This window comes from Musca domestica, unplaced genomic scaffold, assembly GCF_030504385.1.
Source record: "Musca domestica strain aabys unplaced genomic scaffold, Musca_domestica.polishedcontigs.V.1.1 72, whole genome shotgun sequence".
Classification (NCBI taxonomy): domain Eukaryota; kingdom Metazoa; phylum Arthropoda; class Insecta; order Diptera; family Muscidae; genus Musca; species Musca domestica.
This window is the reverse complement of record NW_026712388.1, coordinates 1,278,589-1,304,996: the sequence shown is the minus strand read 5'-3', so window position 1 is coordinate 1,304,996 and position 26,408 is coordinate 1,278,589. Positions and strand designations below refer to the sequence as shown.

The 26,408-nt window shown below is 37.5% G+C and overlaps 1 protein-coding gene across 2 annotated transcripts in view; it reads left to right on the top strand.

Moving 5' to 3' along the window:
* The window catches only part of LOC101889686 (E3 ubiquitin-protein ligase TRIM9), a 500,815-nt gene extending 474,976 nt beyond the window's left edge, over positions 1-25,839 (top strand). For both annotated transcript variants that reach the window (XM_059130289.1, XM_059130288.1), the window contains 4 exons: positions 3,084-3,223; positions 3,447-3,585; positions 10,920-11,153; positions 25,014-25,839. In XM_059130289.1, the coding sequence (XP_058986272.1) occupies positions 3,084-3,223; positions 3,447-3,585; positions 10,920-11,153; positions 25,014-25,303 (803 nt within the window). In that variant the 3' untranslated portion in view covers positions 25,304-25,839. The remainder of the gene's footprint in view (positions 1-3,083; positions 3,224-3,446; positions 3,586-10,919; positions 11,154-25,013) is intronic.
* Positions 25,840-26,408: the final 569 nt, after the last annotated feature.

The following is a 26,408-nucleotide window of genomic DNA, read 5'->3' as shown; positions in this document are numbered from 1 at the left end:
CAGCTCAGATAGTTCCTAAAAAATAACTTCAAGTCTATAAAAATCGAGTTAATTGCTGTGTAGGCAGAAATATCCTTAATGTCTACAATTAAAAAAAAAACAGTTTTTCAAAAAATCCCCCCTCATAGGTCCATGAAGAATCTTTTTTTTTTAAATTATAGGTCCTTTAAGTAGTTTTCAAAAGAAACCACAAACATAGGTCCTTAAAAATATTAAAAAAATCCTTTGGTCCTTGAAAAATATTTTTCAAAAATCCTCGCAAAGAGGTTTTGAAAATCGATTAGTTTAAAGAAAAAAAATCGGGTTTCTGCAATGTTTGGTCCTTAAAAATTTTTTTTTCAAACAAATCCACTCTGTTTGGTCGTTATATTATATATTATATTTGTCATAAAATTCACTCTAATGAATTATTTTTAAAATAAAGAAATTACACAAGTCTTCTGGTCTTTAAAAAATATTCTTAAAATTCGTTTAGCTCACTCGGTCATTCAACATCTTTCCAAAAAATCAACATTTATTCAAATGTTTACCAAAAATTCACATTGGAATTTCATGGAAACATATTTTCCAAAATAAATATCCTTGTTCAATCCTTGATTGGTCTTTGAAAAAGTATTGTTCAAAATATCCAGGATCATGAATTGTTTTGTCCGTGAAAAAATTTTGTAGGTCTCTTGAACAGATATTTAAACAAATTACGTGTATATATAATCTTTTTGCCCTTCAAAAATCCAAAAATCTACGTTCATAGATCCATTTATCCTTAAAAACATATTTTTCGTTGAAAAAACGTTTTTCAAATATCTTGGTCCTTAATAATTTCTGCATAGGTTTTTCTTTTTATTTATTTTTTTTTTTTATTTTAAAAGATCCATGGTCATAGATCTTTACAAAATATATTTCAAAAAATGTACTTTAAAGGCCGGGATCGTTCTTTGAAAAAATATTTTTAAGAACTCCAAATAGGTCCTTGAAAAAAATTTTTTTAAATCCTTATTGGTCCTTGAAACATAGCCATAAAAATTCTACATTCATCCTTAGAAAAATATTGATAAAAAACCCTTGAAACATATTTTTAAAAATTTCAGAGAGGTTTTTGATCCATGAAAAATATTTTTTAAAAATCCTCATTGATCCTTGAAAAAATATTTTTTAAAAATCCTCATTGATCCTTGAAAAAATATTTTTTAAAAATCCTCATTGATCTTTGAAACATAGCTGAAATCCACGTTGATCCTTGAAACATAGCTAAAATCCGCGCTGATCCTTAGAAAAATATTAATAATAAATCCACGTCAGCCCTTGAAAAAATGTTAATAAAAATTCCACTTGGATAACTCTGACATTCCTCACAAAACAACTATTCGAAAATAAAAGTTCATGGTTCGATTGGCCCTTGAAAAAATATTCTTAAAAAACCCACATTGATAGCTCTTTTGGCACTTAAAAAATATAATTTAAACAATCATCGTTTTTAGGTCGGAATGTCCTTGAAAAAATATTCTTCTCATATAGCTCAGATGTTCCGTGAAAAAATATTGTAAAAATTTATATTTCATTGAACACCTGGGGTTTGACAAGTCCTTGAAAACATCTATTTAAAATATCCAAGATTTTACTTCAGGTTTTCTGTTGCATATCGATTATAGCTCCGATCTCCTTATAAATAAATTTTTCAAAAATCTCTGTTTCCTTAAAAATACGTGCAACTTATAAATTTGTACAGTTCTGATAGCCTTTGCAAAAACTTTATGTAAAACTTCAAGTTTAAGCCCTATTGGTCCCTTAAAAAGTTTGTAAGAAATTTTGGATATTAGCTAATTTAGACCACATTAAAATATGTCTATAACCTAATATTGTAGGTCTTGATGTCGTGGAATTCCCTAAAATATATAACTTGAAAATGTACTTGGAATAACTCTTCAAAAGTTCACGGTTATCGTTCTGTAGTCCCTCAAATAAATATTCTGAAAAATTCACGATTTTAAATCAATCACCCTTAGAAAATTATATTCTACGAGGTTCGTGATTATATATTGAATTCCTCATACAAATATGGGTTGGAATGTATGATTTTCGCCCTAGAAAATTATTTTCAAAATTTTAAGGTATAGCAAAGTTTTAATGTTATAAATACCCTGTCAAGGATTTGCTAGTCCTCAAAAAAAGTAGAAACATTCCAAAACATTAATTACCTTTTCTCGTTTTTTACTCCCCTACTATTATTATTTTTCTTAACTTCATTTAAATTACCCGCAATTATTTACGTGCTGTGTTGTTTATGACATTTACACCTAATAACTAATTTGAGTTGGGCTCGAAAGTGGCAAAGAAAAATATTTGCCAAAACGGCCAGTGTTGCTACACCTTTCCGGTTTTCTACATTTACTTTCGTCGACACTCTCTCCGTCTCCTTTACTTCTCCTTCGTAAAGTAATATTTTTTATGTTACCATTATGTCCTGTGGGCCAATGTCTTTTTGTGTTGTGGCCATTGGCAAGCTTGAGTTTCTTATAATTTCCGGAATCTTAAGTTTCAGTTTTTCTTTGGTCTTCTATTTTTGGTTGTGTTTATTATTTGGTTTTTGGTTATCAGGGAATAAAACAAACATCCTTTCCCCTACCTCCCAAAAAACCAAAGACGTGCCACAACAATTATAATTTATGGTTTATTATAGCCCCAAGTCATAATAATTAAAGTTAGAAATCATGGTAGTCGTTCTATTGGCTCTATTCCACTCATGCTTTTGCTCTATCTGTCTCGCGCGCTCTCTCTCACACACTTTCTTGTCCTATACTCTCCTTAACACTAACAAACACACATACACATATACTCTCCCTTGTCCATTTCCCCGTAACACTAACAGTATTTCCTTTCCTATCAATTTTTTGTTTTCTCTACAAAAATACCATTCCTATTTTTCTTTTTCTTTGTGGGTTTTACTTTTAAGCCAAACAGTAATTTGCATTTATGCTAACAATGTTGTTGTTGTTTTTTTTTCTCTCCCGATTTCTGTTTTTTTTTCGTAACTGTGTGAAATGTATTCACTCATTCTGAACACCCTACCTATTTTTGTGGAACAGCTCCTCAACCACCTGCAATTATACCCGAAGATTGTTCAGCGGAAAATAACTCCGTTACTGTGGCGTGGCAGGCACCAAATCATTCCTTTGTTGAGGGCTATGTCTTGGAGCTGGACGATGGCAGCGGTGGAGAATTTAGGGTAAGTACTGAAGGGTGGGGAAGTGGGCGTTGTTCCCCACCACCACCAACACCTCCTTCCATTATTGGTTTATTCACACTTCTTGTACTCTAAGAAATTGTTTTCTTTATGTCTTGAAACGTATATTTTTTGTTGCTATTCTAATTTATTGGAAAATTCTAATGTAGTCGGCTTTTTGTGCTAATGCCTTTCTTGTTTTTGTTGTTATTTTTGGATTTTCCAGGAAGTTTACTGCGGCAAAGAGACCATTTGCACCGTTGATGGCCTACACTTTAACTCCATGTACAATGCCCGTGTCAAGGCTTTCAATAGTGCCGGAGAGGGTGAATACTCGGAACTTATTGGCTTGCAAACGGCTGAAGGTAAGTAAGGAAGAGTGTGGAGGAGTTTGTTGAGAATAAAAATAGAAGTGTTTTATTTTTACACTATGACCTGATATTGCCATACCGGCGGTTACTTGTTCGCTTGACATCAGTTCAAAGTTCAAAGCTCTTTAGCTGTGTTGTTATTGCTGGAGGCATAACAAAGCAGGAAAAAAAGCAAGTTTTTCATTACATTTTTCAATTAAGCCTATCAAAGGTTGTTTGTGGCCAAGGGACTGTGGGTTCCACAAATCCGAAAAGTATAAAGCACCTACTTGAAAGAAGTTGTACTGACGCCATCTACAATCAAGTAGTGATAACTCCATAGGTCATCAACTTTAAAAATTCCATCCTTGAGTGTTATAAAGCAGTGTCATCTGTTTGGTGGCTTCTGAAGCCAACTCCTCCTCAGCAAGCCAGCTACTCATCACCTGTGGCCTCTATGTCAGATTTTATAAAACAGTGACCTCTGGAGGTTAGTTATTTTGAGGTAGAGACCTTTAAGCGTCAGCTTCTCAACAGCAGTGTGCTTTCAAGGTCAGTTATTTTATAGAAGCGGAAGTCAGCTACTCTACAGAATCGGCCTCCGAAAATCAGCTACTCTATGGATGTGGCATCTGAGGACAACCAGTTTATAGCAATGGGCTTTGAAGGTCATTTACTTTACCTGAGTGACCTCCAGAGATCGACTTATGTCATCTGGATGTCATGTACTTTACAAAAATGACCTCTGGAAATCAGATTCTCTACGGTAGAAGTCTCTGAGGCCGGAAACTCTACAGCACTACCATCGGTTTTTGGTTTGTAATGATTGCTTCTCTACGGTAACGGCTTCTGAAGCTACTTTTCCATAGCAGGCCAGCTACTCATCACCAGCGGCATCTCAGTCAAATTCTATACAGCAGCGAACTCTGGAGATTAGCTACTTTACGGCAGTGACCTCTAAATGCCAGCTACTCAACAGCAGTGGGCTTTCAAGGTCAGTAATTTTATTCCAGCGGTCCAAGAAGATCAGCTACTCTTCTCTTCTATCTACCTCTTGAAGTCAACTACTCTGCAGCAGTGACATCTGATGACCACTCGTTTATAGCAAAGGCCTTGTGACATCTAGAGATCGGTTAATTTACATCATTGGCCTCTGGATGTCATCTACTTTACAGCAATGACCTCTTCTTTATAGTAGAGGTCTCTGAGGCCAGACACTCTACAGCAGTGGCCTCTAGGGCTAACAACTCAACAACAGTGGCTTCTGTAGCCCAGTAACTCTACAGAAGAGGCCTTTGAGGCTATCTTCTCAACACTACAATATTTTGTGAGTATCTACTCTGCATTTGAGGTATACTCTGTAATGGAGGCATCTGAGGCCTGTTACTCTTCGGTAATGGCCTTTGAGTTCAGCTACGCTACAGTAGAGGTCTCCGAGTCCAGCTACTCCACGGCCTCTGTGTCCAGCTACTCCACGGCATCTGTGTCCAGCTGCTCTAGAGCAGCTAGTTTACAGTAGAGGCCTCTAAGGCCATCTTGTCTACATCCAAGACCTCTGTGGCCAGCTACTCTTCAATGGAGGCCTCTTGAGGCCTGATACTTTACAGTAGAGGCCTCTGAGGTCAGCTACTTCACTGTAGTTACTTCTGTGACCAGCTACTCAACAGCAGTGGCCTCTGTGTCCAGCTGCTCCAGAGCAGCTAGTTTACAGTAGAGGCCTCTAAGACCATCTGCCCTACAGCTACGAACTCTGTGGTCAGCTACTCTTCAATGGAGGCGTCTGAGGCCTGATACTTTACAGTAGAGGCCTCTGAGTTCTGCTGCTCTACAGTAGAGGTCTCTGAGTCCAGTCACTCCACTGTAGAAACTACTGTGGCAATCTACTCAACAACGGGGGCCTCTGTTGCCATCTGCTTCACTGCAGCGACCTCTGTGGCCAGTTGCTCTACTGTAGATGTATCTGTGGCTAGTTGCTCCAGAGCAACTACTTTTCAGTAGAGGCCTCAGAGGCCATCTGCTCTACAATAGAGGCCTCTGAAGCCAGCTTCTTCTCAATATAGGCGTCTGAGGCTAGTTATCTTCAGTAGATGCGTCTGAGCCCAGTTATATTCAGTAGAGGCGTCTGAAGCCAGCTTCTCTACTGCTGCCACATAGCTACGACCCTCTGTGGCCATCTACGACCTCTAAGTGGAGGGCTCTGAGGCCAACAACTTTACAGTAGATACCTCTGAGGCTACCTACTGTACAGCAGAGGCCTTAGAGGCCAGTAACTCTTCTATAGAGACCTCTAAATCCAGCTAATCTACAATAGAGGCCTTTGAGGCCAACTGCTCTACAGAAGATTCCTCTGAGGCCAGCTACTCTCTACTAATGTATTCTGAGACCATCTACATTATTGTAATGCCCTCCAAGTCCCTGTACACTATTAAATCCAGCAACTCCAATTTTTTTCCTCTTCCGACCCACTGTTCCAGCTTTTGCTTGTAATTCCAGGAATTACTTTAACTAAACCCCTTGGCTAACGGTTACATTCTCTATTTACTTGGAAATATAAAACCGCCATTGCATAGGCTTAGTTATTTCAAGCGTTAAATGTCTGTTAATCTGGCATTTTGCAAAAAGAGTTTTCCATAGCAAAACAAAAAATAGAATGTCTGTGGCAGTCAACCAAGGAAGCATTTCGTATAAGGCTAACAACGAGCAAGGCCATATTGTTGTGATATCCTTATGGAATATCAAAGTTACGACGAATGTCGTCTGTGGTAATTGTTAAGTTTTCATTCTTCAGCTTCTTCTTCTGTGGCATGCCTAAGAAAGTAATTTCAAAGCAAAGTGTTTCACTCACTTCCTTGGTTGTTAGGTTGTTTCCTTCAGCTTGGCAGGGGCGGACTCGGCCGGCAAAGAATTTTCCTCATTTCTGCCTGCGTTGTTAATTCACTCATGCGTAAGTGTCAGTTGTGTAAATTGTCTTTTACACCAAAGCTTTTACTACACTATGTAATCTTGTTAGTTCTTAACGTTTACACCACCACCACCACCGGCAGCAACGTCCAATTGTCCTGCTGTTGTTGTTGTTTTTGTCAGGTTCGGCTGTCTAGTGGTTTTTGTATGTCTGAGGCATTTTTACAGTTTTTCCTTTGCTTCACTTTCAGCCAACACCACAACTTTGATTGATGTCTTCCGTTTCGCAAGGGCTAAAAACTTACCTAAACTTAGCAGGACGAAGAATGGAGAAGTTTTTGACTTCGACCAGTCTTCGTTGCTTACAGCCAAACTCTGCTAATGAATCGGATTTTTCAGTTGTGTTTATTTTATTAAACGCCTTTAATTCTATTTAATTTGAAAATGGCCCATGGCAATTTCTCAAATTGCAGCAGATTTTCATAGCTTCTGACAATCGAAATGAAAATCCACAAGGATTTTAATTAAAGTTAAATTGTAAAGCCGAAGAGAATAATTTGAAGATTTGTGTTAATTGAAAAATGCAATGTGGGAAAGAAAAATAATTAAGAATTTAAATTTGTTCCTAAAGTGGCGCCCTTTGAGACCTTGTAGTTAATAGTAGTTCTCTTTCAAACCAATTTCTCTACGCTTATAACGGCTACCCTCTGAGGCTAACTAGCTGAAAAATGCAATGTGGGAAAGAAAATTATTAATATGTAGTCCCTAAATTGCGCCCTTTGAGGCCTGCAACTCCACAGTAGTTCCCTTTGGAGCCAACTACCCAACAGTGGTGCCATATAAAATCAGCAGCTCTACAGCAGTGACTTTTGGCCATGTTCTCTACAACAGGGTCTTTGGTGTCCATCTACTGCTGTAAAATAGATGGCATTAGAGGCCAGAGTTGGAGCCACTACAGTAAAGGCCTTAGAGGCCAGCTATTTTACAGCATTGACTCGAGATGAATTAGAAGTCGCGGTAGACAGATTCTCTGCAGCATTGGCATCTGGGGCCAGCTACTCTACAGAAGACGCATATGTAGCCATCTACTCTTAGGTGGAGTTCTCTGACACCAGATACCTAAGGCCGGTTATTCTACATCAGAATCCTCTGAGGCAACCTACTCTACAGTAGAGTCCTCTGAGGCAACTTACTCTACAGTAGAGGCTTCTGAGGGCAGCTACCCTACAGTAGAGGCCTCTCAGACCAGATACTCTACAGTAGAGCCCTATAAGATCAGCTATCCTATAGCAGCGCCACCTGGTACCAGCTATTCTACATTAGTGGTCCCGAAAGCCAGCAGTAGCCTCTGGAGGCCAGATACTCTACGGCAGGGGCCATTGGGAGACCAACTATTCTACAGTAGCGCCTTCTAAAGTCAGCCACTCTGTGGTAGCGTTATCTGGTACCAGTTATTCACTTCACTAGAAGATCTAAAAGTCAGCAGTAGTCTTTGGAGGCCAGTTACTCTACCGAAGTAGTTTTTGGGGCCACGTTATCTACAGTAGAGACCTCGGTGACCATCCACACTAGAGCAGAGGCCTCTGAAGTCATCTCCTCAGCAGTGGACTATGGGTCCATCTGCTCTACAGTACAGTCCTTGGTGTCCAACCACAATACAGTAGAAACCTCCGAGAACGGCTATTCTAAAGTAGAAACCTCAGAGACCAACTATACTACAGTAGCGCCCTCCAAGGTCAGTTACTCTATAGTAGCGCTATCTGGTACCAGTTATTCACTTCACTAGTGGATCCCAGAGCCAGCAGTAGCCTTTGGAGGCCCGTTACTCTACAAAAGTGGTTTTTCGGGCCATGTTCTCTACAGTGGAGACCTCATCTCAAGTCATCTCCCCACCAGTGAACTCTGGGTTCAACTACTCTACAGTAGAGTCCTTGGTGTCCAACCACAATACAGTGGAAAACTCCGACACCGGCTATTGTAAAGAAGAGACCTCTGAGACCAACTACTCTTCTGTAGTGACCTCTAAGAACAGCTACTCTATGGTAGCGCTATCTTGTACCAGTTATTCTTCACTAGAGGATCCAAAAGCCAGCAGTAGCCTTATGAGGCCCATTACTCTACAGAAGTGGTTTTTGGGGCCATGTTCTCCACAGTAGGGACCTCGGTGGCCATCTACACTACAGTAGAGGTCTCTGAACTTATATGCTTCACAGCAGTGGCCTCAGGGGACATTTGCTTCACAATAGAAACCTCAGAGACCAACTATTCTACAGTAGCGCCCTCTAAGGTCAGCTACTCTATGGTAGCGCTATCTGGTACCAGTTATTCTTCATTAGGGGACCCAAAAGCCAGCAGTAGCCTTTGGAGGCCATTTACTCCACAGAAGTGGTTATTGGGGCCATGTTCTCTACAGTAGAGGCCTCTGAGGTCATCTGCTCCACTGTAGTGGCCTCTGGGTCCATCTACTCTACAGCAAAGATGTCTTTTCCCATCCACAATGCCGTGGAAACATCAGAGCCCGGCAATTCTACAATAGCGCCCTCTAAAGCCAGCTACTCTTTGGTAGCGCCATCTATCGTCATTCTGTATTAGCGACCCCTGGAAGACAACTTCTCTAGAGGCGTGGCCTCTGAGGACGGTTATTAGAAGCTGTGACCTCTGTTGTTTTTATTGTATATTGCCGGTCATCACCTCCAGCTTCTTTAGATTAGTTACAGCAGGCCTTATCGATCAGCTACTCGACAAAATATCCTCCATGGTAATCTATTTACCTTACCTACTTTAATATAGTGGCCTATCGATCTGCTCTATAAAATGGGGCCCTGAGGGCAGGCTCGTTATATTCTAGATACCCTTGGACAAGCACCTATAAGAATAGCTACTCTGAAGTTAGTTTTTGACAGAAATAGCCTCTGAGCCCAGGTGCTTTACGGTAGCGACATCTTTTGCCAGCTGATATAGGTAGCTTCTCCATGGCAGTGCCTCTAAGGACAGCTGCAATTCTGTAGCGATCTCTAGGCAAGCTTGCCAGTCTATATAGTCATGACCTATGAAGCTGGTCACATTATAGTAGCTGTCTTTTAGACATTATATTGCAGAGTAAGGACCTCTTAGTCCTATTTTATAAAATATATGTATAAAAATCCAAGGGGGATTATAACTATTCTATATTTTTGACCTAAGGTCTTGTATAGCTGTTGGCTCTCAGCACAGGCAGCTTCTCTAGGACAGCTTTACTTCTTTTGAGACCTCTGAACAAGTTTGACTACCAGGTTCCTCTGTATGAATTAAGTCATATTTATGAGTTGTCTTTTAGACATTCTCTTGTAGATTACCATCCTCTGAATTTATCTCACCTATTTTTGATACCCTCGAAAAAAGTTCTCCTAAGAGGTTTGACTACCAGGTTCCTCTCTATGAATTGAGTTATATTTAAGAGCTGTCTTTTAGAGATTATCTTGTAGATTTTAGTCCTTTGAGTCCTTCTATTTTATGTAGTTGTCTCTGTTTAGTTATATCTCGCCTATTTTTGATACCCCCCAAAAAAGTTATTCTGTAGCTGTTGGCCATGTGGCATGAAGCCGTGATGGTGGGTTTAAAAAAAAATATTTTTTTTTGCCTTTTGACGTGAACATCAATTTTACAACATTTACCACAATCTAGTGGCTAATAACAAATCTCCAATAACAATTTAAATAGTCTGTTGTAAAATTATTATTTGCAAAACGCAAACAGAACAAAAAAAAGAATACTAACCACAGCAATACCATTTATAACAACTCGATTGGATTGTGGCTAACAAAGAAAATGGCAAAAAAATTATGGAAGCAAATGAAGAAAAAAATACCCCATGAAGACCAATCTAACAATGTTAAGTCAAGTCTACTCTCTTGGAGTGCATCCTTTAGATGTGCTGCTGTAACAAAAACAACATCCGAACCACAACTAAGTATTGTGGTGTAGACAAAACAACGCCTGAGAGAACAACGGCTGCTACAAGACATTTACACCGGCTATCCTAAGTGCCTTAACTATTTGCTTTACAACAAGAAAACGCAAAAAACAAACATTGCCAATATTGGCTGACAGAACGGAAACCGGAGGAAAAACGGCAATCTTTTACATTTTTCCAAGACGGACTTTTACACACTGTTACACACACACCCATACATTAACAATTGTTTGCCACAGTGCCAAGGAAATGCAATCAAATTGAATTTCCTGGTTATTGACTGCTGTACTGGTTCATTGGCTGGTTGGATGGATGGTTGGGCCAACAAAGCTTATTGTGTCCATACAACTTGTGGCTTTTCTGTTCTCCTTTTCTCTCTCCCTCTCTCTCTTTTGCCCCAACGATTTATATGCATTCATAAACAATGTTGATTGTTTTAAAATTCCTTTTTTTGCATCATTTCTAACATTGTCCTTTTTTCCATTCTTTCTTACAGTTGCCTGGTTTACCTTCGATCCTGTCTTAAGTGGTGGTCCCGGTTCTGGTCTAATCTTCAGCAATAATAATGCCACCGTCTCTGTGGAGGGCTGGGAACATCGTGTCGCCTTAGGTTCCGTTGGTTTCTCACGTGGCATCCACTATTGGGAATTCACAATTGACAATTACACCGCCGACACAGATCCAGCCTTTGGTGTGGCACGCATTGATGTTAATCGCAACAAAATGTTGGGTAAGTATTGAAAACGATTTAATGTAGGATGAAATGGATTAACGTGGTGTGTAAGAAAAAGGATATCGAAAATGGTCATGCGAAGAACAATGGATATCAGTAACAAATTAATGAGAACAATTATATTGAAAAAGGGGAATTCGTTTTTAAGGACGAGTACTGTAGAAAGGTGGTATCAGAGACTACTACTGTAGAGTACCTGAAAAAGAAGCCCTCTACGGCAGAGTAGCTGGACTTAGAGGCCTCTGCTATAGAGTAGTGACCTTTACTGCAGAGTAGACGGACTCAGTGGCCTGTCCTGGGAAGTAGAAGGGCTCAGGAGCAACTGGTGTAGTGTAGCTGGCTCAGATGCCTCTAGTGCGTAATAGCTGAGCTCAAATGCATCCAGTGAAGTAGAGCTGGCTTAAGAGGCATCTTTTGCAGAATAACTGGCCTCAGTGTCCCCTAGAATAAAGCATCAGGTATCAGAGGACTCTAGTGTAGATTCGTCTAAGTTTATGAACCCTTTTTGTAAAGTAGCTGGCTTCCAGAGGACACTGCTGTAAAGAAGCCTCAGAGGACTCGACCGTAAAATAGCTGGGGTAAAAGACCCCTACTGTGGAGAAGCTGTTGCAGAAATGTCTGTTGTAGTGTATGTTCTGAGTTCGCCACTGTAGCTGGCTTCGGAGATCACTTTTGCAGTGTAGATTGCTTCAGAGTCCATTAGTTTTGAGTAGAGTAGATTTTCTCAGCGTCTTCTACTCTAGAGAGGCTAGCGTCACGGGTCGCTACTCCAGCTGGCCCCAAATTGTGATCCTGTGAATCAAATACCAACCATGGGCGCTACTGTAAATTAGCTACCGTCAGAGGACGCTACAGAAAACTAACTGGCCCCAAAGGTGCTACTGTAGCTGGGCTTGGAGGCCATCACTGTAGAGTAAATGACCTCAGAGGTCGCTATTATAGATCCGTTGGCTTCAGAAAGATGCTCCGATAGAGTAGTTGGCCTCAGGTGACACGACTGTTATCCTCAGTTATCCTGCTGTAGAATACTAATCTTTAACGGTGCATTTTTGAAAAGCTAGACTTACAGGCCTCCACTACAGAAAAGTTGCATTTTTGAAAAAAAAAAAACAAATTAGTAGCTGTCTCAGAAATCTGTGATGTATAGTAGGTGATCTCAGAGTTCACCACTGGCTTCGGAGATCACTTTTGTAGAGTAGTTTGCTTCAGAGTCCACTACTTTTGAGTAGAGTGGATTGTCTCAGAGTCATCTGGCCTCAAATGGTGATACTAATAGATGACCTTAGAGGCCATCACTGTGGAGTAATTGGCCTCAGACTTTGCCACTGTAAAGTATTTGGCCTTTAAGGTCCCTGTTGCAAATATGTTGGACCTCCATGCTTCTATAGTAACGTCGCTGGCCTTAGAGGTTATGGCTTTACAGTCGCTGGCAACAGAAGTCTCCATTGCAGCCACTGACATCAGGAGTCTTTACCGTCGAGAAGATGACCTCGGAGTCATTTTCTCAAGGGTCTCAGGCCTCAGAGGTCACTATTGCAGAATAGCTAACATAAGAAGCCGTCACTTTTTGTCCTCAGAGGGTGCTACCGTAGAGTTATTGTCGGAGGATTCTACTATAGAATAAAGTAGCTGGCCTTAGAGAGCGTTTCGATGGAGTAGTTGACGCCACTGTAGAGAAGATGGCCTCACTTCAAAGTGGCTCCACTCCAAAGTGGCTGACATTAGAGGTTGCTATTTTTAGAGTAGGTGGCGAATCCGCCACTTAAGAGTTCAGTTGCAGGACTGAAAGGGGGCTCCGGTAATGTAGCGCCCTCTCATTGTAAAGTATCTGACTTCAGATGGCGCTGCTATAGAGTAACTGGCCTCAGCGGCCGCTATTGTAGAGTAGCTGACCTTAGAGGCCGTCACCTGATGTCCATTAGAGGGTGCCACCCTCTGAGGTACCCTCAGGGAGCGCTACGATTGAGTAGTTAGCCTCACTGTAGAGAAGTTGGCCCCACATGGCTCTATTATAAAGTGGCTGGCATTAGAGGGCTTTATTTTTTAGAGTAGCTGGTCTCATGGTCGAGGCCTCCACTGTACAGTTGAGTTGCTGGAGCTACTGGAGCCAGAGCACAGTACTGTGGAGTAATTGACCTCAGAGTGCTACTTGAGAGTAGCAGACCTCAGAGACCAGTAGTGTGGAGTAGCTGACAGTAGAAGCCGTCACTGCAGGGAATCTTACCTGAGAGCCATCTACTTTGGTGTAGATGACCACCGAGACCGGTGGTGCTGTCCCCACTGCAGATGCCAAGAGGAAGAAGAACCCGAAGAGTCCGATGACGATATGGGATTTTCTCTCTTCGATTAGATGTACAATTGTGTGTCCATAGAGTTGCTGGCCTCCAGAGGCTGAGAGTAAAAAGAGTAGCTGGTCTCGTGGGACGGCAGTATAGAGCGGCTGCCCTCTACACCGTTTTCAGATGTAATTCGAAATATTTTAATTGTAATTTGAAAATTCTATCGGTAATTCGAATCATTCGAATTGTAATCCGAACCATTCGAATTGTAATTCAAATTATTCCATTTGTAATTCCAAAATTCCGATTTTAATTCGAATTATTTCATTTGTAATTCGAATTATTTCAATTATAATTCGAATTATTCCATTTGCAATTAGAATTTTTCCAATTGTAATTCAAAGTATTCCAATTGTCATTTAAAGTATTCCATTCGTAATTCGATTTTTTCTAATTGTAATTCGAATGTAATTTCAAATGGAATAATTCGAACTACAATTGGTATAATTCGAAATATAAATGGAAAAAATTGAATTACAATTTGAATTCTCGGAATACTCGAATAACAACTGAAATAATTCGAATTACAAATGGAATTCTCGAATTTCAAATGGAATTCTGAATTACAAATTGAATTTTCGAATTACAAATGAAATATTACGAATTAAATAAAAAATGATACGAATTACCACAGAAAAAGGTTTAGAAGCCACTACTGGTGAGTAGCCTCTTTTGCGGAATAGCTGTCCGGATTATATTTTTTTTGCCGAATTTGTTGTTGTTTTCTCCCACGAAAAGTTGCTGTTGTTACTCTGTTTCGAAAATGATTAGATTCCAGTTTGAGTTTCTTCGCCACCCACTTTTGCATTTTTCTCTCTCTTCTTCTTCTAAAAGTTGTTGATATGTTTTATAATACCATAACGTTGTTGTTATTATTGTTGTTGTTGTAACTTGTACTCGACTTGTATGCTACATTTGACACGTGTTAACGTTTGCCGTTCATCTTAGCGAAGTTTTCAAATTAAAATTTCATAAGACACTGCAGTAAAAATTCAAAACTTTTGTTATTGCTGTTGTTCACATTGTTGCTGTTGATGTTTGTTGTTGTTGTTGTTGGTGGTGGCTCTTCTCCCTCAATGTTACTGACACTGACATTAAAATTCCCCCGAATAAAAAAAAAACGAAAAATGCAACGGAAGAAGTTTTCTTAGTCTGCTTAATGTTTCAAAAAGTTGCTGGTTGAAATGCTAACATTGTTAGCGGGAAGTTTGTGAGATTTTGACTTACTTATTTTGTCAAAAGGGGTGGAGAATATGCGAGATTGGGAATAAACATTTTTTTAGGGTTGGATACATATATAAAAAATTTTCAAATTTGAAAAAAAATATTTTATAGAAGATATTTCAAATAATTTTCAAAAATTCGAAAGTATTCTCAAAATTTTTATAACATTATCTGTCACGGATACGGTTATATATCACGGATACGTCGCTGACTTGTTTCAGAAGTTATGGCAGATAAAAGTATTAAAAATTGTGACCCAGAAGGACTGATCCGATCTTAACCATATTTATAACAAATATTGTATTGATAGGAATATTGAGATGTGCCAAGTCTGAATGGAATCGGAGTTTAATTTCGGACATTCAAAATTTTGACACTTTGTAGGGGGATGTACCAAAAGGAGTGGACCGATATATTCCATTTTCACACCAGACCTTGGGTTGATAAAAATATGATATATGTAGTTTGAAGACAATCGGACTCTTACATCACATTTTATAAGAGTTGTGATTATTCAAAATGTTGATCCTTTGGTGCGGGGAGGTACTTGATGGAGTGGACCGATATTGTCCATATTCTCACCTGACCTAGCCATGATGCAAATATTATTATTTGCAAAGCCGGAGCCAAATCGAATAATCCTTTCTTTTTCTGAGCAGTAAAATATATGTTTTTTTTTTTTTTTTTTTTTAATTGACGTTTTAAGGGGAGGTACCAAATGTCCTGAAATGTATTTGGTCCAAAGAGATATAGGGTCTAAAAGTGTTATTTCGATGAGGCACGTTTTGGCCGTATCAAATGATATATACCCTGTATAGCCATTCAAATATCCCTTGAAACTTTTGTAAAATATCCAATTTATCAAATTAAACTGGATTTTATCCATTTCATTCGAATCTCAAGCTCCTCGAGTATTTATACCCTACATCACATAGTGGTAAGGGTATTATGTCTTTGTGCATTTGTTTGTAACATGGAGAAGGAAGCAAGATAGACTCATAGTTACTTTTGAGGATCTCCATAGAATCACTTTCTGAGTTGATTTATGCATGTTTGTCCGTAACAACGATATTCAGGGAAACATATCAAATACAGCTCAGAAATAGCTTTGCCAAATTTTATGGAGATCGATACCAATTTGGATATAGCTCCCATATATATCTTTATCCGATTTCAAATTAATTGTGCCCCAAATGGGCAATACAAGTCCGAATTTAAAAGATACAAATGCTTCGGCATATTTAGTCCTTTGAATTTTAAATTATAATTATAATCATAGCGTGTATGATTGAATTCTCCCATAAAAACTTTTAATTGTTATGTGGAGCTCTACTAAATTAGGGTAGGGTATAATAAAGTCGGCCCAGGACTTTCTTTACTGGGTTTTATATAAAATTGCCATCACTGATGACAACCATTTCGCAAAAACTTTTTTTACTTTTAAAAAATCCTCCCCAAACAAAATCCCCCCCTCGAACGTGATGACTTTCCGTTAAAAGCATGGCAGTGGAAATAACTATGTATTCCTGTGAGTAGGTGTCATCCGTAGTGGAACGTGCTTCGCGAATTTCAACACTCAAAAAATTAACTTTCAAACACCTTCCCTTCCCCGCATCCGTTCTGAGTAATACAATCGAATAAATCTCATCCTTCCGCCCCTCCATCCATTGTGGAACTGAAAACTTTAACATTTACTTATGTTCTATATACGGCGAAAATTTTCCAAAAACTTTTGTTTGTTGTTGGTATTTGCGAAACTTGTTGTTGTTGTTATTTTTGTTTCTTACTCCACATTGCTTGCTTACGAGTATCTCAAAAATTACATTTCGAAGTTGTGAGTATTCGAAAATTCCTATCTCCGGGTTGTTATCCGCCGTGGATTTTTGTGGAGGCGTGTGTGCCTATGAGTGATATGAAATAACACGAAGTTGGCTGCGTTAAAAGATTACTTTATTTATGTCAGCTACAATGTAATATAACTTTCTAAAGTTTCTAACTTTCGAGTTAGTGGTGATACCTGTAATTTTTGATGATTGTTGGAAAATTGTTTTACATGGCTTTGCATTTTGTTTAGATAGTTAATAAATCCATGGGGAAATTTCTGTGGTGCATTTGCGGATAGGTTTTAAATGCACTTTAGGTGTTATAAGATGGGATATTTAATCAAATTTTAAATCTTATCCAGAAAAAACTTTGAAATTTTGAGGAATTGATGATTTGGAAAAAGATGTACAAATTGTTATATTTTTGGATTTTTTTTTTTCAAATTTCAAGAAAGCATGCCATGTTGTATCCTCCTGACCACAAAAAAATCTTCAGAAAGTCAAAATTTTCCTACAAATCTTTGATGTATTCAGAATTAAATTTTCATTACCAAAAACAATTTTTTCTTATCAGCGGTATTTAAAATAGTCGCTTGTAAACATATTATTTTTTTCGGAGACTCACAATTTAATTTTATCTAGAATATTTTCTCCCTTGACACATTTTCCAAAAAATGGAAAAATTAAAAAAATAAAATAAATAAATAGGGAGTAAAAAACGTAAACCCATTGATTTCGCTTGTAATAATCAAATTTCGAACAAAATCTTCTTAAAAACTATGCTCTAATAAATATACAGGTTAAGATGAAAAAAAACTGCAACAAAGTCAAACTACATAATTTTTACATTTTATTTTTTTAAATTTTATTTAATGAAAAACAAAAAAAATTGGGAAATAGCATCAAATTTGAAAATAAGTTTAGATTTTTTCGAATTGGTCACCTTTGGCATGAATTATGGCCTTTAAACGGCCAATGGAACCGTCACACGCTGCCCGAATGTTGCTCTGCGGTTTTTTTTGCCTATTTCCGGCGAAGTGCTTGCTTGAGGTGATCGAAACTTTGGTATTTTTTAGTGTCAACCTTGCTTTCCAAAATACTCCAGTCACAGTAGTCCACCAGATTGGTACCCGGAGATTTTGGTGGCCATTGTGCCCTGGAAATGAAGCGAGGAACCTCATTTTGTATCCATTCTTGGGTGGTGCGTGCTGAATTCTGTTGGGATGTCCAAGGTCTGCGGCCACCCTTCAGAATATTTTCCCAATAATATTCGGCATTTATTCTGATGCCATGGTCGATTAATACGAGCGGAGAGCGACCACACCATCACTGTGGCGGGCGCTTGAATTCTGGTGGCCAACCGAAGGTGCTCATTTCCAGCTAACCTCTTTTTAAGTAACGACAATCATTTTGTTTGTTTACAAACTGCTGGACAATGAATGTTTTCTCGTCGGGGAAACCCCAATTTCGGCAGTTCACCACTTTCGGCCAAGCGAAGCAACTTTTTAGCTCTTTTGAGTCTATTTTCTTTCTGTTGCGGTGTAAGTTCTTGCAATTTTTGGGATTTCGAAATAGCATCAAATTTTAGAATAAGTTTCTCATCGGAGAAAACCTAATTTCGGCAGTTCACCACTTTCGGTCAAGCGAAGCAACTCTTTAGCTCTTTTAAGTCTATTTTCTTTCTGTTGCTTTATAAGTGTTTGCACTTTTTGGAATTTCAATGGCTTTACCCCCAACTCATTTTTCAATATTTGCCGAATGCAATATTGCGATATGTTCAGCTCACGAGTCATTTTTCGGCGACTGCGACGCGGGTTTCTATCAAGTCGCTTTTTCAATTTTCGAACCATTTCTGCTGATGTTGCTGTTTTCTACCGTCCACTTCCTTGACGTCGGGCTACGCTACCAGTATCACGGTAACGGGCGATGGTACGAGACACAAAAGATTTATTCACATTTAAATGCAGGGGTGCTCTAAAACTGCTTGTGGTTTTCTAGTGAAATATAAAGAAATCACACTATCACGCTTGAATTCCATCACGAATAACTTTTTTTCTGGAAAATTCTCACCAAAATGCTTTTGTACGCATGTAAACAATATAATTAGATGTCACTGGAATAATTTTAACAGCTGTGGGACGAGTGGCTTAGAAATGACAGCAGTGTGAAGTTGGTTGCAGTTTTTTTCATCTTTTACTGCTTCCTCAAATACAAAGGGTACCATATTTAGTACCTTTTAATACTTTTCGTACTGTTCTAGTAAGAATTTCAAAAAATCCAGCCTTATCTGATCCCCTTGGACCAAGAGTGACCCTCACCCAAAATTTTAAGACTCTAGCTTCAGCAGCTTGGTTGGGGCGTTGATGAATCGTTAAGTCAGTTAGTCATTTAATGGATTATTTCAAGTTGCTTTTATAACCTATTCGGTTTTCCGGTAATTATTTTCTGTATCCTCCATTGAATTTAATGCCTATATATCATAATATTTATCACTCTTAGTACTTTTATGGTACTAATTAAAAAAAAATCAAACAAAAACATCAATAGGTTTCCCAACATATTTCTATCCTTAAGCTTCAAAGGACCAAAAGGTTTAATATTTGTTACAATTTAGTACTTTTCGTACCATTATAGTGACATGCAAAATTTCGATTTGGTACTTAAGAACAAAGTATGCGGGAATATAATGCTACCTTTTCAAAGCTTCAAACACCTCCTTAAAAAATCAAGATTCTACCTTCGTACTATATTCTGTACTGTTTAGTCCTTTTGTGTACCCTAAACAATTCAACCTGATTACACATTTACTCACCCAGAAATCCTGTGGCATGAAATTTCTGAACATTTGCTTTAAGAGTCCTGCAGATACAATATTAGTTATTATTTGGAACTTTTTGTGCAATTCTAGTACGAAGTTAAAAAAAGTGTACTACATACCGTCGCACTGATATTGACCTTCATACTAAATTTTGCATTTCTAAATATTTCCAATTTTTTATGAGGTCTGTATCGGTTCCGCATCGGTTACCTCCCCTATAAATACCATTGGCACATATCGTTCGCCAAAACCCTTTTTATTTGTTGTTGGCACACCTCATATATAAATGTTTTCCAAATTCGCGATTTCCTCCCCCTCAATATTTCAGCTCCTTGAGCTTTCAACAAAACTCAGACCCAAATTGAAATTGTTTGTGAAGTACACACTCCTATTTCTCCGTCTCCTGTCATCATCATCAACAGCCTGCTATTTTCATTGTCATCAGCCGACAAACTTTGGTATTCGATTTTCATTTCCTTTTACCCATTGGCTTCGTCATTGGCCTTTTGTTTTCACATCATTCCCTACAATGACACAACTACACATACACTCACACAGACACACAAAATAAACACTTAAGCTTTAATCAAGTTTTTATGATACACCAACATCTCCCCTGATGGCCCTCTCTCTCTCTCTCACTCTCCCACATTTTACAATGTCGCCCCCCAAATGCCAAATAGTATTTCCTCCATTAACCAAGTTAAGCGCATCAAAGTATCTAAGTACGTCAACGCGTTCGGATACGCGAAATTGTTTTCCTCGCTGTTGCCTTTGTTTTTCCTCAAAAAGTTCAATTGGAAAAGTGAAAACAATAACACCAGCCAGTTGATGGCAACAATAGCTGGCTCATTCCCATTGCTTGCTTTGCAGGATATTGGCAAAGCATCTCTTGAAATCTTCTATTCCTGTCAAGGATGTCTTTTTTTGGCTGCGAATTTTCATTGCCTTAATTTGAAAATTGTATCGAAATTGCCAAGAATTTTACTCCTGTTTACTTTTCGCCCCCACCCCTATTCCACCAACTTGTGGGTGTTGTTTTGCAATAGCTTTTTTTTGGATTTTGTTGCTGTTTGAAAACAATACCCTGATTAGTTGCCAAACTTAAGTATTTGTTTCTTTTTTTTTCTTTCTTTCGTTCATTTTCTTTTGGATGCATTCGTTAGTGAGGATGCTGCTCTGCTCTTCCATTGGCTTCCATTGAAAATTTGCCATTGTCATTGTTGTTTTTGCCACTTAAGATTGCGTCTTTTGTTTTGCTTTCCGTGGAAAAGTGTTTTGCGATTATTGTCACGCCTTTTATTCGATGCTCTTTTGTTCTTAGTTTTGAGTGTTGGTAGATTGTTTTCAATATCTCTTGAGTGTAGAGGCGTCATCGTTTATTGTCTACTAAAAATGCCAAAACTTAAGTTTTGCCAATAAATGTGATGGGGGGAAAATGTCCTTTGGAGGGAATTAGGTTTTTTCTCTCTCTCTTCTTTTTAGAAATATATGTGTGTATTAATTGCAGGGATGGGATGTAAATTATTTCTGAAATATCTTTTGTTATGCAGTAACTCAAAATCATTTTTTTGATCGGTTTTTTTTTTTTTGTTAATTTTTCAACTGAATTGATCGCTAAAATTGAAATCTACATCAAAGCCATCGAAACCTGAGTCTGAGGGCTCAAGGCAAGGTTCAACTCTTGATTTTTACGTGAAAAAGATTTTTTTTGTTTACACCCACAGCCTTATTTTTTTTTCCAATATGCGAGTGTTTTGAACCCATGCCTCAGAACGTTTTTTTACGACATTTGGAGTCGCCATTTGTCTCTCTGGCACAAAAACTCTCGAAGGTAATATCAGATTTGTACTTAAGTTAAAACATCGTAACATTTCTATGAAACTTATATTGAGTTCGAAGATCGTTCATGTTGGCCCATTCCTGATATCCATCCCCCGCCCCTACAAAAGGTGCACCATTTTTGGTCGGTTTTACCGAGAGGTGTATGCTCTCAACCTAGCTACCACTTACAGAATTCCAGGTCTATCGGTTCGCCCAAATCGAAATTTTAACAAATTTAGTACCATTTAGTACTTTTCATGCACTTAAGTACAAATTTCCTCCATATCCCAATCCTACACTCCGCCAGTAATGTTAATTTCAAATTTCTTCTAATTCGAATTGTACTAAATTTAGTACCGTTTAGTACTTTTCGTATACATGAGTACACATCTCCAAAACTACCTCCTTACATCGACCCTACTCCTCAACCTTGATTCCCATTCCAAATTTCTAGTTTTTAGCTCTAATCGTTCATATGATACGAAATGGTACCTTTGGTACATCTATCATACACTCCATTAGTGACCCGCATTCCAAGATCTAGCACAACTACCTTTTAATACTTTTCGTACAGTTTTAGTACGAATTTCCGAAAATCCAGCCCTATCTGACCCCTTCGGACCATGAATGATACTCAGCCAAAATTTCTAGAAAAAATACATATTCACATCAGGTCTCTTGTTGACTGAAACATTACGATATATTTAGTTTAAAGAGCATTACTAACATGTTCCGCAAGCGAAAAACAAATATAAAAAATGTTAACCCTTTGTGGGAAGTGTACCTGAAGGAGTTGTTGGCTATATATGCCAACATCCCACCAGATCAAAATTGTGAAGCCTTTGTGGGTGATGAACCCAAAGGAGTGGTCCGTCATAGCTCACATTCAAACCCGATTCGATGTTGTTAAAAATATTGAGATGAACAAAGTTTGAAAAGAAGTGGATGCCAATTTCGCATGTATGAGTTTCATAATTTTTCAAATTTTTCACCCGTTTGTGGGGAAGGTACTAGAAGAAATAGACCGATATCTACCTTGTTCATACCGGATCTTGTGTTGGCAGAAATATTGAACTGTGAGTAGTTTAGAATGGATACAATGCTTACTTCGCATGATATGACCACTTTGCTTATTCAAAATTTTGACCGCCTTGTGGGGGAGGTACTAGAAGGAATGGACCGATATCTACCATCTTCACGCCAGATCTTGTGTTGATAGAAATACTGAGATATGTGATGTTTAGAATTAATCCGTTGTATACATCGCATGATATGAGTGTCGAAATTTTTCAAAATGTTGACCCCTTTGTGGGGGAAGTACTAGAAGGAATGGACCGATATCTACCATCTTTGCAACAGATGTTGTGCTGGTTGAAATATTGAAATGTATGAGGATTAGAATGAAACCAACGCATACGTGGCATGATATGAGCGCTTTGGTTATTCAAAAATTTGACCTCTATGTGGGAGAGGTACCAGAAGGATTAGACCGATATCTACCATCTTCACACCACACCTGTTTTGATAGAAATATTGGGATGTGTGAAGTTTGGAATTAATTCGATGCAAACTTCACATTTTATGTCCGCTGTGGTTATTCAAAATTTTAGCCCCTTTGTGGGGGAGGTAATAGATGGAATAGACCGATAGCTACCATCTTCACAACATATCTTGTGTTGATAGAAATATTGAGATTTGTAAAGTTTAGAATAAATCCGATGCATTTTACGAGCGCTTTGGTTATTCAAAATGTTGACCCCTTTGTGGGGGAGGTACCAAAAGGAATAGACCGATCTCTACCAACTTCATACTGGATATTGTGTTGGCAGAAATATTGAGACGTGTAAAGTTTAGAATGAATCCGATGCATACCTCGCATTTTATGAGCGCTTTGGTTATTCGGAATGTTGATCACTTTTGTGGGGGAGGTACCAGAAGGATAATTCCGATATCTAGCATCTTCACACCAAATCCTGTGTCGATAGAAATATTGGGATGTGCAAAATGTGAAGGCAATCAGACTTTTATTTCAGAGTTTAAAAATAATTCAATTATTTAAAACATCGACCTGTTGTGGCGGAGGTACCAGATGGAGTAGGTCGATATCTACCAACTTTACACCTGATCTTTTGCAACAACAAAATGTTTGAAATTAAAAAAAATCGGACTCTTATTTCACGTTTTGTATGAGTTATAATTATTCTATATGTTGAGCCTTTGTGGGGAGGTACTTAATAGAGTTGACCGATATTGTCCATTTTCGCACCTGACCTTGCAGTGGTGCTAATATCATTATTTGCAAACTGGGAGTAAACTCGGAGTATCCTTTCACTTTCTGTGTAGTAAATTTTTTTCTTTTGAAAATGTCGACATTTCGTGGAGGAGCTATTTGTAGGAGTGGACCGATATTGGCCATCTCCGAACTCTGTATAAGTTTGACGGTAATATTTCAATGTAACAAGTTCGGATCAAATCGGATACTCCCTTCGAGAGTTATCGTGCGGACCACACAAACTGACTGACGGACTGTCAACCCTAGATCGACTCCAAATATCCTGAAACGAATTTGGCCCAAAGAGAGTTAGGTTCTACAATCGTTATTTCGATGAGGCATGCTATAGATATATGAAATGGTATATACCCTCTGGAGCCATATGGCCAAACTTGGAACATGGTAATTATAATATTTAAGTCGAGTTCGGAGATGGGCAATATCAGTCCACTCCTTCCTTTTCCCACAAAGGGTCAAAATTTGAAATATACTAGTAGATCAGAAAACGCGATGTTAACGCCCGATTCCATTCAGACTTGGCACATCTGAATATTTCTATAAACTGAGCATAAATGGTATAAATGGTGGAGATCCGACCAATCCGTCTGGTACCTCCCACACAAAGGGTCAAAGTTTTGAATAACCAAAACGATTACAAAATCCGGAATATGTCTCTGGGATAAAGATGCCACATAGGGTTCAAGATTTTGAAAAACAAATTTCACACATACATACATTTTTGCTAACACAAGATCTGTTGTGAAGATTATATATATCTGCCAACCACTTCTAATACCTCACCCACACAGGGTCACAATTTTCTATACTTCAGCGATTTCTTACTACTTGCTATATCTGAATATTTCTCTCAACCAGAAACCGGAGATGAATATGGGATTTATAATTTCGCATAAAATTGGATAATAATGTTGATTTTCATGGCTGAGGGTATACATCTGTCGGTAAAACCGACTGATACTTCTTAACTTGTTCAAGGTATAATTTATTCATTTTTTTTTTTTTAATTAAGTTCTCTATGACAATATATTGTAGGAATTTCCATTTTAAAGTATTTTACTCTTAATTTTTTTTTTCCAAAATGTATTTTCTAATACCAAAGTTCTTTTTTATTCAATCTCCTATCACTGGTTTGCCATTCCTGTATTGCATTGCTTTGGTCTCAATACCTTTTCACACTTTTGCGAATTTTCGTGCGACAAAAACTTGTCAAACTATTCAAACAAAACGTAACGGAAAAGTATTGAAAGAAACTTTATTTTTATCCCCCGAAAAATCCATTAACAATAAAGTCAATAACAATGTGGAACATTTCAGATAACATTGGAGAATTCTCCGAGCAGTAAATTGAAAACTTTTTGAAATTATCCATGGCAACAGCAGCCAAGTAAAGATTTTTGGTGTCCATTTGAAATACTACCACAATGTCCAAGAGAGAGAGAGAGGGAGAGAGAAATTTAATAAAATGCAAGATTAAATTTTTTGTATATTTTTATTAATCTGCTATTCTTTTTTTTTTTTTGTGGAACTTTCTTACAGGTAAAGACGAAAAATCCTTTGCCATGTACATCGATCGCCAGCGTTCATGGTTCCAGCATAATTCGGTGCATGAGCGACGTGTCGAGGGTGGCATCAGCACGGGCAGCACCATTGGTGTGCTATTGAATTTGGAACGGCATACATTGAGTTTTTTGGTTAATGGCATGCCTCAGGGTTCCATTGCATTCCGTGATTTATATGGTGTATTTTATCCGGCTGTGAGTATTAATCGCGGTGTTACCCTAACATTGCACACGGCCTTGGATGCACCACAAATGGATTATTTTTGAATTAAGAAAGGCAAAGGAGGAGGTGGAGGATAACTGAAATGAAAAGGAAACCGAGGAAGAAGAAAATGTTCTCTGTAAATATTTGTTTAATTATAAGGTTTGTATATTGAGTGTGTTTTTTATCATTGATGAAAATCGTATATATATTTAAATGTTTATTATTATTATTATTATAATTATTATATAGTTGGTAGTAGTTACATATCTAAATTAAAAATAATAATATAATTGAAATTGTGTAGTGGTGTTAGGTACAATGTCTAAGAGATTTATGAAAACAAAAAAAAAAATTGAAAGGGAAAGGTAAAAAATATTTCATTAAATGATGAGAACAGAACTAGAACCGAAAATCAAAGTTTAGTATAAATTCTTAGTTTGTAGTAGCAAGGAAAAAAATTAAAAAAGAAAACCCTTATTCAATACAGAGCGAGTTGGACGTTCTAAACGTCAGTTCTATTTTTCTTTAAAATAAATTAAAGAAAAATTATAGAGGAAAAAAGAACGGAGGGATGTCACAAATAAAGGGATTATTTAGATGTAAACCAAAATAAACCAGAATGGGAAGGAAATTCATTTTTCAAAATTATATCCAAAAATTGTTCAAACTAAAAAAAAAAAAAAAAATATATATATATATATATATATATATATATATATATATATATATATATATATATATATATATATATATATATATATATATATATATATATATATATATATATATATATATATATATATATATATATATATATATATATATATATATATATATATATATTTTAATTTTCACCTTTAAACATAGAAAAATTTTTTCTTTAAATTTTGAACCATGTAATTTTTAAAAACTGAATTTCCCCACATCATTGACATCCCATTAAAAATAGTCACTAATTATAATAAATAACATTTAAATGCTTAATAGAAAAAAAAACGCTTGAAAAAAATTAATAATTCAAATATTGTATAAATAAATCATTTCAAAAACTTTTCACTTAAGCCAAATAAAATCCAATAAAATATATTATAAATATATATAAAAATTATAAAAAAATGACAACAACACAAAACACCAAAAATTATGGACAACATTTTTAAAACACAC